At 35.9% G+C, this 12,280-nt stretch overlaps 1 protein-coding gene across 2 annotated transcripts in view; it reads right to left on the minus strand.

Annotated features, from left to right (window-relative positions):
• Positions 1 to 12,280, minus strand: part of CNTNAP2 (contactin associated protein 2) — a 1,581,556-nt gene that overhangs the window by 643,716 nt on the left and 925,560 nt on the right. For both annotated transcript variants that reach the window (XM_063452116.1, XM_063452115.1), the window contains exon 10: positions 9,115 to 9,286. In XM_063452116.1, the coding sequence (XP_063308186.1) occupies positions 9,115 to 9,286 (172 nt within the window). The remainder of the gene's footprint in view (positions 1 to 9,114; positions 9,287 to 12,280) is intronic.

Consider the following 12,280-nt stretch of genomic DNA (forward strand, 5'->3'; position numbering starts at 1 on the left):
CTACTAGATGCATACTTGCAAAGACAGAATATTCAAGGATATAATCTTTCAATGTAGGGTAATAACTGCTTGATTCAAGGATAAATATGACTGCCATTCTGGGGTCAAGAAGGAATTTTTTGTCCTAGCTTGTTGCAAAATTGTGCTTCAAACTGGGGTTTTTTTTTTTTTGCGCCTTTTGGATCAACAGCAAAAAACAGGTGTAAGGAAGGCTGAACTTGATGGACGCAAGTCTCTTTTCAGCTATCTAACTATGTAACTATGTAACCTTAGTTCATGTCGGTCCAAATTAACTTGTCTGGTTAACTCCTTCAACATTGGCTACAGATCTATGTTTGTGTTTTTGACTAGTCACTTGGAGTGTCCTTCTCCTTCATAGTGTTCCTTCACCTCTTATGCTTACTGCCCTTCTGGATTCAGAAATTTGGCCTACGCTACTTGTCTTCTCTCTTGGATTATGTCTTTGCTTGGTTTCACCTCTGGTATCAGACTCCAAAGTACTATTCATGCTACCACACACTTGTATCATCAATTCAGACATTGCCTATTACATATATAATATTATTACATATAATACATATATTATAATAATATATAATAAAATTACAGTCACTATTTCCATATTCACCTATCCACATTGTTACTTTACTGCTAAAGTGACATAAGTGCAGATCAGACAGTGTCTGATTGAAAAAAGACACCATTTCCACAGAGGGTACTAATAATTTTTTGGGGTGAAAATCGCAGAGTGAAGGGGGAGAGAGAGAGAGAGAGATAGGCCCACCGATTAAAAAAAATATATATTTTTTTTGTTTGTTTGTTTTTACTACTCTTCACAAGCTCTTGCTTAAATATGGAAACTTAAAGGGATCCTATAGTGCCAGGAAAACAAAGCTGTTTTTCTAGCACTGTAGGTTTAATAGGTCCCCCTCCCTCGCACCCCCCCTCCTCCTGCGGGGCTGAAGGGGTTAAAACCCCTTCTGCCACTTACCTGAAACCTGAATGTCCCTAGGCGCTGGGTCAGGCTCCACCCACACTCCTCCTCCACTAACATCAACATGGCCATTAGACGTATTATTCAATGCTTTCCTATGCAGAGCGTGAGGACGTCTAGTGTCAGATAATGGACCAAAGGTCTGTATGGATTCTGGAAGCGTCCCCTGTGGCTTTCATGTAGACAGCCACTGGGGGCATGTTTACATTGCAGCACTAGGTGCAAAAGGGATGCAGCACCCAGATTATTTCAAAGAGTTGAAGTGGTCTGGGTGCCTACAGTTTCCCTTTAATAGGGATGTAGGGGAACAAAACTTGTGTGGACTGACTGTCAATTTAAATAGTTAAGGTAAAACTGACTTTGCGCACTATGCAAATGCACACTCTTGCTGCTTCAGTCTCTCTAACACTGTGGCATGTTCCCTTTCTTCTACACACTCTACATACACTTTTTCTCTAATCCAGACTGAGCTTTGCCTGCTAGTAAGAAAGTCAGGAGAGGAGTGGACCAGCGAGTGCTAGGGGACAGTCCTTAGAAAGTGTAGGGCTAGTGCATCACTAGACACATTTATGCCAAGCTCAGGGTGCTGTCTACACACTATGTCCTTGGTTGGTCATCCTGAATTATTGTCAGGGAGCCTGACGTGCATTAACACCAGATTAACCATCTAATTATTTGTGCAGACACCCCTCCTTTTTGGACATGTTTGTCTGTTTGGGCGGTTCTGGTTCCATGATTCACATCAGTGGCCCACCCTTTAACCCCACCTACCAAAATCCTGCTTCACCAGACACTGCTGCTAGGGGTATGGATTTACTTGAATGACAAAAGTAAGAGATTAGCATTGGGTATGTGTTTTCTTATGGCTATATCCTGTGGGTTCCCCTCCAGCACCGCCTCCCCCAGATACATGACGCTTGGGAGGTGTAATGGATCACCTGGCACCCCGACTAGGTACCTCCATTGAAGGATGCTCCTAGCGCTTACAGAGGGCTCCAAGGGCTCTGCAGACACCACAGCCACCACAGTCCCCACTAACCGTTGTAGCTTGGTTGGGGTCTTGCCGTCTCCTACCCACCCTGGACCTACGACAAGGCTCCAGGTTCCAGTGGGTGAACCTCTCCTCCAAGATAGTGAAGCAGGAACAAGCTCTAAAAGAGCTTAGTAGTGATTAGCTAAGGGAGTATGCAGAGAATAGCAATCCCTTGTAGTGATATAGCAATTCCCCCAATAAGAGACAGGACTCTAGATTGAGGGTGAAGAAGAACTGTATTACTTGGCACAAAAGGGCCTTCTTTTATGCAGGTTTTCCACACATAGTACCACCCACAGGGTTTTTAAGAACAACCAATAAACACATTACAACACATACAATGCAAGTACAGCAGCCAATCAGACACAATGGGACAATAGAAACACACCCATCATATTCCTCCCCTCTGCTTAGGAGATAATTGAGTCAATTACGGTATCTACTTGTAACAGCACCCCCAGGCATAAAAGGGGTTAGCAGCCGTATAGGAGATATTCTCTTCCAGATATACAGGCAGCTACTGTAGACACCAATCCACAGAACCGGAGAAGCATATGAATGCCGCAAACCGTTGAACCGGAAACATACGAATGCTGTAAACAGCCGAATAGGAAAAACCATACGAATAGGTTTACACTCCTAGCAGTCAAACTGGAACAGCATATAGAAAATCCCCCCAGGATCAAGACAAAGCTCCGTGTTGAGGGTCAAGCAGTGAACAGTCAGAGCTGTGGGGTTCTTATATACACATTAGTACCACCCACAGGGTTTTGGAAAACAACCAATAAACACGTACAATACACTCAGACACTCCCACACAAAATCCTTCCCTCTGCCGGTGATACAATTACCTTACACAATTGGTAATGTAATTAACACAGACAGTTTTTCCACATTATTCATAACTTTAAAAGTATGCATCACATTCACATTACATTTTCAGAATCAGCATACTCCAAATACAAACATACGTCAAAATCATACAAATCATACAAATTGGTCCAGTGGTTCAAACGATAGAGCGTAGTCCTTTGTGACCAAATTAAGCATGGTTTTTCTGGCCAAAACCAGTTCCACTGAGTCTTCTATCCTGGAGATAATTGGGAAGTAATCCAATTATCTCCAAGGACAGAGGCAAAACTCCATTAAGCAAATGGCAGTAAAAAGACAGTAAAATACAATAAAATACACAAGGTTACATTTATTACATATAATACCGACATGCAACATATCCCCAGATAGCTTAGGTCTGAGCACACATTATGACTGAATGGCGCTCAGATCACACACATACAGTTCAATTGCCATGGAGCCAAAGTCTTTCCCATAGTCTTTCATTATACAAATGGTCTCCATGGCATAGCTATCTGGGGTATCACCACTCAAACAGGGCAAGCACCGAATGACCCGGCTTTCATGTATTTGCAGGGGAAAATCAAGCGTTTCAACATGGGGCCATAATCTAAAGGCAGTAGACGGGCAACCAGGATCCTCCAATGCACAGTGGCGAGATGTCCATTATGAACGCTAATCTCCTTATTTTCCCCAACACACAAAATAAACAATTTCTTATTCATTCCATCTTCCTTTTAATAGTGCCAGGAATGGCACTCAGAATCAGGAAGACCCAATTGTGCCGAATGGCATTTTAGTCTAAAATAAATCTCCAGGTCTAAATTTACTTTTCAAAACAAAATTTACTATATAATCTTAATTTAACCTCATTTATACCCCTGGAAGGATTTAACAGCCTATAGAGAGACACATTATTTCACCAGAAGCCATTGTCACATCTTTTAATGATGGCAAGTGTGCTGAAAATGACAATTTTTCTTTCAAACCAATAGAAATTTTTGATACTCAAACACTTTCTTCTCAACCAAAAGAATACAGCTCCTATAAACCTATGCACAGGCTAGTTTAGGATGTGGCAAAATAAGACGCCATAGCTTTCCAGCATATTTTAGAATAAATGAACATAAATCCTAATCCTAATTCATTGATCCTAAACTGATAATTAATATAAGCATTTACCTAAAAAAAATTAGATTTTATTTTCAGGAAAATTAACCTTACAATACCCTCCAAAATACACTTCCTGTAAAATAGTCTGCAAAAAATCAACACTGTCTATATACTGCAAGTTTTCCCCCAATTCGTTTCTGGATATACTAGATCCTTCTTTGGTAGGGCAAATTATTAAATACCATAATGATATGGTTCATTTTTAACAATAAACAGTTTTTCATAAACCATGATAAAATGGTACTAGACTTGTGCTTTCGGCTTCAAACAAATCATGTCTCGAGCATTTCATGCGAATTCCGTAACTCCGAATCTCTATATGACCAAATCATAAAACAAATTAAATGAGGAATGAATGAGCCATTTTCTTGGTTTTGTTATTCTGAGTAACATCTGTGGCTCCAAAAAAAAAAAGATTAATGGGAATAAAGATGATTGATGTTTAGGAGATAGCCACAACATTTTTATTTTATGCACGGATCAGTAAATAAAAGTAATCTATATTTCTATAATAAATATTATATAAATATATAATATAGAAATAAAGATTCTTTATACTGTTCCTTCTTTTTCCCTTTACTGGTTACTTCTTGTGCATATATTTTGCAGTACACTGATATGTGTAGTTTTGCACTATTTTGGTTCACGTGAATTGTTTGCCCCAAAATGATCCGATAGTCATGTTCATCTTAAACAAAACACCACATGGACAAACCCCGAATCATCCATTTATTTTCCAGATGTGTTTATTTTGACAAAGCAACTTTGATTTGCTATGCTCTAGTCTAAATAGTACACCATATAGCAAGATGAGGTATGAGGTTATTGTGGATTTATTATTAACAGTAAATCATTATTATCAATAATAATATCATTATGAATAGTGGGTTTTTTGTGTTCTATGTGTTTTTATGTTTTAAAAGATGTATTTTAAAAGAACTAATGTCATTTTTTAAATTTATATTTTATAATAGGACTGTTTCAGACATCCTGTATTTATGTAATTTGACCAATTTTAATGTAGGCATATCTCCTGTCAAAAGTATGCAAAACATCAATTTTCACATGAAGTTAACCTTCTAATCGATACAATTTATTTTCATGTATTTCTGTAATAAATTCCAACTAAAGGTTAGGGAATGCTTTCTACTCTGTTGACTATTTTGGCTTCTGAAAATAACATTTTTCATTAACAGTGTAAATTCTATGTCATCTATTTCTCATGTTGAGTGAGAATTTTTGCACATCCTTAAGTGCAGATAACCAACATTCTTTGGTGTTAAACTTTTATGCATTTTTTTTCTTGCAATAACTCTTTTTTTGGCTAACAGTTTGTGATGTTAACTTTTACCCATTCAGCTTGAAAGAGGTAAAACAGTTTGTTTTACAGAGAATAATACTTACAAACATTCATCAGCACTATAATATATAAATTGTAAATAAAACATATCTTTTCATCAGGTATAAAAACTCTATTAGCATTTTAATTAAGGAATTAATAAGAAGGTATTGCTTGTTTTGTAATCGTTCCTACTGTGTTTCAGTTGAAGAATAACCTGACGTGAACTATTTTGTTTTTAAGATCCACTAAGGCACACGTCAATGTGACAGGGTGACCCTGAAGTAGACGTGGGCCATTATCGCATTTGTACCTGTGGGTACAAATACCACTAAGGTGTTAGAAGCTTAAAATTGAAGGTTTGATGTAATTATTCATGAATATGTAAGCCATTGTCTTTTTGAAGTACTGTTTGAGACACATGACTATACATTTAAGATTATTGTACGTTCCATATATATTATTCTAATTTGCATCTAAATCACTCATCTGCTTAATAGCTCCAGATGTAATTAATCTGACCTTTCTCTGAATGGAGAGAAAGGTAATTGTCTGCACTGCTAAAGGGAAGGTTAGAGACACAAGTCAACATGGTAGCAAGATAATAGCTCATTGTCTACCTGCTGTTTAATTCCCCACAGCTGGGACAAGACGTCCGCAGCTTTTTGAGTACTTTTTAATGTTGCAAGAAAATAAAAATCTTACATAATGCTAGACTATAAAAAGAACCTATATAGATTTTAACACCATACATTTTGCTTTTGCTCTTTGCTTTTCATTGAGTAATAACGATATATATGTTTGTTTTAAAAGTTAAATGGTACAAATGGATGCATGGTGAATAGTAATAATAATTCTACTACTAAATACTTTAAGTGGGTGAATATTTAAATTCGTTTAAGTTTATTGCTATAGAGTATAAGTAAATACATTCCTTTTGTAGGATAAGTTAAGAATTTAAATGGAAGTTCAGTATAATTTTTATTTAATATATCCAAGACCAATGGATGCTCACATGGGTAATCAATACAGTTTGTAGTGGTGATAATTCAAAGGGAATTTTGCATTTGAGACCACTGCTGGTGACTATTATTATAGCCAGGTTTACTTTTCATCTGTTGCACTTTGTGCTTAAATCCTATAGGTCAGAGCATAATTGTCCCAGTTCTGAACCAAAAGTGCCCTTACACATATTATATATTGATTTTTAAAGGACAGAAAGGACTTCCTTTTAATACCCTATATTATAACTATCATACTTATTAAGTGTGATCAAAATGTTGAAAAGGGGAACAAATTGGCTAAAAATTATTTATTTTCACATTTCTGCTCATAATAATCTTTACACTAACTGATATCAGCACATGGCATTCTTAGTTAAATTAGTAGAGAGTGATAAATTACCACCATCTACTGGCTGTTTCCTAGCCAGAAAATGTCCCTGTAATTCTGACTCAAGCATACTTTCCCAGCTGGGTAGCTGGCAAAGCCCAGCACCATTTACAATCGGCTTGGGGACAAAATGCAGATAAGCCACACCACCATGTGGATGACATGGATGCACAGTAGGCAGCACTGCCGTTAAGCGTCCCCACGCTCTACATTGGGATGCAGAATTTTCCTCATAGAGATACATTGATTCAATGCATCTCTATGAGGAGGTGCTAACTGGTCAAAACAGCATCTGGCCCCACCTCATCCCACCTCCTTGCTGAGTTTAGCCAATCCAGTGCTTTCCCCAATCAGCAATTTTGATGATGTCACCAAGGGGGCAGGGTCAGTGCCAACAGACCTGCACAGCGCTGGAAATAAGGTGAGTTTTAATTCCTGTTAAGGGGGCTAAGGAAGGGCAACTACCTAAGAGGTGGGTTTAGCACTATAGGGTCAGGAATGAATGCCCGTGTTCCTGACTCTATAGTGTTCCTTTAAGCTCAAAACAGCTAAATATGAAATTAACTGTGAATTCACTTTGAATTCCAAATTTAGTGAATAACCCGGACAGAATTAAAGAACAACAGCTATTCTGGCCTAAATCTGAATTTAACTTTAAAATCTTTACAATTCACATGTTAGCGAGTGACCCTCCCAGAATAACTACTCACATTCAGAAGTTTAGAATGTCACTAAACTTCTTTCACACTTGCAATTCATTCACATTTGTGCCGACCATGTGATCATCCATATTCCTGATTTCTAAACCACTATATAAATTAATCACAAAATAAATGACTTGTGCATGTTTGTTTGTTAATTTAGAGTTCTGCTCGTAGCACAAACAAAAACAGATGATAGATGGGGAAAAAGATGATTGTTGGCTAGAGGGCAGTGAATGCTGATTTTATGACCCCCTCCCCCACCCCCAAATAAGGAGGAGCAATCTATATTATTTTACTATATATTTAATAAATATTTCTTAACCTCCCAAGGCCTTTGTAGTACTTTTGCCAAACGTGCATTCTTCCACAATCTCACCCATTCTGTTTAAGTGCTCCCCTACATATTACATATTATTTTTAAATGGTAAATATGGGTTTATTTTGATACCCTATATGTACATGCATTACAATATTAAATAGAAATAAAATATAATTTATACATGTAAACATTGTTTTTGCTCAGTTTTACTTTTAATACATTTTAGATATTCTAAGTGCAACTAAATAACACTAACTCAAAATAGACTCACTGATGAGTCCTGATTGTTAAAATGCCATATATGTCTAAGATTTAAATTAATCCTAATACTGCCCATCCCCTAATTTCAGTTTTTGATAATTGATACACTTCAATGAGGAGGTGTCTCTAGTGACTATCTGTATGACTGGCACTATAGATATGTTTTTCGTAAAATGCAAACATTGTGCCTTCTCTGACACGGCAATATTTAACATTGTCACTAAAGACAGGACAGAGTCTAGGCAAGAACATACTTCAACCACTTCATAAAGGTAAATTAGTCTTGGTGCTTAGAGAAGACATTTAATAAAGCGTTTCCCAATATGTTCATGAAGACTATTACAAAAAGGACAATGCGTATTCAATAGAGTAAACAAAACACGGAGGTTAACCCCTTAAGGACCAAACATCTGGAATAAAAGGGAATCATGACATGTCACACATGTCATGTGTCCTTAAGGGGTTAAAGGGACACTATAGTCACCAAAACAACTTTAGCTTAATGAAGCTGTTTTGGTGTATAGATCATGCCCCTGCAGTCTCAGTGCTCAACTATCTGCCATTTAGGAGTTAAATCACTTTGTCTGTAAACCCTAGTCACACCTCCCTGCATGTGACATACACAGCCTTCCATTTCCTCTAAAGAGCCATCTAATATTTATCCTTCCTATATTGCAAGTTCTGTTTAATTTAGATTTTCTTATCTCCTGCTATGTTAATGGCTTGCTGGACCCTGTAAGAGCATCCTGTATGTGATTAAAGTTTAACTTGCAGAGCAAGAGATCAAATTGTTTAAGCTTAATTACATCTGATTAAAAGTGAAACCAGTTTTCTTTTCATTCAGGCTGTGTCAATCAGAGCCAGGGAAGGTGTGGCAAGCGCTTTATACACAGAAACAAAGTGATTTAACTCCTAAATGGTAGTAGATTAGGCAGAGCAGAAACATGAGAGGCATGATCTACACACCAACACTGCTTCATTAAGCTAAAGTTGTTTAGGTGACTATAGTGTTCATTTAAAAATAATATATCATTGTTTGGGACCTACCTGTCTATAATGGCACACATGTCAATGCTGATGTTTGCAAAGCTTCCTTGTCTTCCTTGTTCAACCGCATGCAGGTCCACCAGCTGGTCATCTACATGAATAAGCTGCAAACATCCCTGGAATGAGTGTTGCAGCAAAGAGTAGTCTGAGTCATTTGACTTGGAGGAAAAACCTGTGGGTACAAATATGAAATGCATTAGGATAGATAATCTCAACCTCTCACACTATGTTTCCACATCAGGACAGGATTAAATTATTGCCTTCTGCTCAGTTAGACTAGATTTCTGGTTAGAAAGAAAATGAACAGTTTTTTTTCAACTACAAATTATAAAACTAAATTCCAAAATAGAAATTTCCGTTGCTAAATCAGATTGTAATGCTACAAATAACAAGTTGCTTCATGTTCAACATTGCGTAGATAAATAGTGATTAATATCAATTAGCAAATAATATTTGATAATTTGCAAATCAGATATTCACAAAAATCTCTTATAAAGTAACTAAGATTAGATGGATTTTTCAGAGCCTCAGACTTTGCTCTTTACATAGTTGAGTATATGAAATCTACAGGGTTCAATTCAGGTTGATGTGAACATGCACATACTGAGTTGAGCTAAACATTTTTTTTAAAAAAGTGTGTCCACTCATCTCAACACAAAATAAAAGTTTTGAGGAATGCTCCAAAAGAATATATATCTTCGATATAGTAAGCAATTTTCTCAGAATCTTGAAACTAGCTCATTTGCACAGCTATATTTTTTCTAGTTAAACCCACATTGATAGGAGACTTTATTCAGTATGATTTATTTTTTATTAATTCTTATTTTCTATTTTTTACAAGACCCTCAGTGCACCTGCTAGCATAATAAGTAAGCATCTTTTTTTTTTTTCTACAGCAGTATTTTACTATGCATTAAACAGCATTGGATATAGCAAACACACTTTAAAATAAAATAAAAAAATTAATAAACATTTTCAGACTTATTATCAGACAAGTTTCTTTATCCAAGAACAACTCAAATGCAAGATGTAGATATAAGGAATCAGAGTCAAGGAATCCCTAATGAAAATAAAGCTCCCAGGCGTTGTCAAGTGAATGCGGGTGACCACTGGTAATCATACCACTGACCAACTAAACAATACAAAACCCTTGGAGTTTCTCCAAAATCTCAGTGTACTCAGTATATTCTGACTACTTCCAGTACCCAGCATTGTGACTAAAGCAATCAAGCCATTAAGGCAGGCTTCTCCAAGCTCCGGCCTGTTATGGACGTTGCTGAACTACAACTCCAGATGTTGCTGAACTACAACTCCCATGATTCTCAGCCTATCTATTTCATTCATAGAATCATGGGAGTTGTAGTTCAGCAACATCTGGAGGGCTGGCGTTTGGAGAAGCCTGCATTAAGGTAAAGAAAATATGTCTATTTAAGACAGGGTTAGCTGCCATAAACATATGGGTGCAAAAGATCATTCAAAGAAGACACATACACTGTTAACCTGTGCTTCTCTACAAAATGTATTGACCTGATTCTTAATTCTTAGCCTTTGTGCTGCTGTATTTTTCTCTTTCTCTGCACATCATTGTTAGTGTTCAGCTCATTATAGAAAAATTACAGTACTATGCAAACAATGACGATTAAAACAACCACAACCAACGGTGTCAGGGGGTCCCGGTTTTTGAAATCTAGCGATAGTTTAATATTGAAAACTGCTTTAAATTACTTAATGATAGATAACATATCTTATGATTAAGGAAAATGCATTCATTGATTGCTGTTCAAAATTAAAATGAATATGTAGTAATCCGAAGCAAGACTGATTTAAAAAAATAAATAATAATATTCACAAAGAGGAAAAACAACAACAGTCATCAGAATAATCAACACATGAAGCAGAATTAATTTAACAAGTCATTAAATACAATATTTATTGTAATTTGCAAATATGCTTTTTTGGGGACTTATTGCAAGTATGATTTTTTTTGTGACTTATTCGGTTTCAGCATTTGTAAGATGATTAGCCATAAACTAATTAATTCAAATCATTTATTTTTAAAGGAAAAGTAAAAAGTAAATGAACATACATTGTCTTTAAACTGTCTAATATTAAGTAATCATAGTACTGTAATTAATAAGTGACATTGTGACATTAAAAGGAATATAGAATGCATCACTCCATAGTTATTTTGTATATGCAATGTTGTTCAGGAGAGCCTAATCATATTAAAAAGTACTTTTTCAGCTTTTTGCGTTTTTTTTGCATTTGTTTCCCTACTTTTGCTTTATTCAATATGTTTAAATATATATATTGCATAGGAAGGAACATAATTTAATTTAAGTTTTGTAACACTCGATAAGTATAATATATACACAGTAACATATATAGCGAATCAAACTCTACCTCATGGGTATTTATAAGGAATTCACTTGTGTTTTTGGAAAAGTAAATTCCCCAAATGCCAGCATAATAAACATTATGCCCGTATATGGGACATAATATTGGATAAATCTAGACATCTTTAGCCTGCACCTATACACAGAGCCATTCGTAACTTCTTTTCCCATATAAGTGGTAGTCCTTAATTAGGAAAGTATTTGTTAAGTATTTGATAATTATATGTTAATTAAATTTATCTTTATTAAAAGTATCCTATATATATATATATATATATATATATATATATATATTACTTTATATAGTGTTCCTATCACTATAGTGTTAAACTAACTATTTAGGTCCCTCTTAAATCTCATTCAAAAGGTGATTTTACTCACCTTCTATCCCATGCTGTGCTCATTTTCCCAGAGGCTGGTTCCGCCTCCATTATCAAATTTAGATTATCAAATTAACTGGCAAGAAAAGCACTGAAGAAAAAGAGAAAACAAAATCTACCAGCATGCGTCTCTTGATTAAAGATACAGATATGGTGACAAGGATAAAACTTATCACTAAATGAGTAAGGAATTCCAATTTGTGCCAAGGTTAAAACTTAACTTTTAATATTAATTAATTAATAAAGAGAACATACATATTAAAACCAGAAGAAAAAAGCAAGGTGTGCAGTCCTTTTTTGTATCTAATAATAGATACTATTATAGCAGGGTAATGGTTAGTCTGTAAAGGTTTTCAGCAAGCAAATGGATATGCTATTGTTTAGACACTG

Source organism: Pelobates fuscus, chromosome 4 (assembly GCF_036172605.1).
Source record: "Pelobates fuscus isolate aPelFus1 chromosome 4, aPelFus1.pri, whole genome shotgun sequence".
Taxonomy (NCBI): domain Eukaryota; kingdom Metazoa; phylum Chordata; class Amphibia; order Anura; family Pelobatidae; genus Pelobates; species Pelobates fuscus.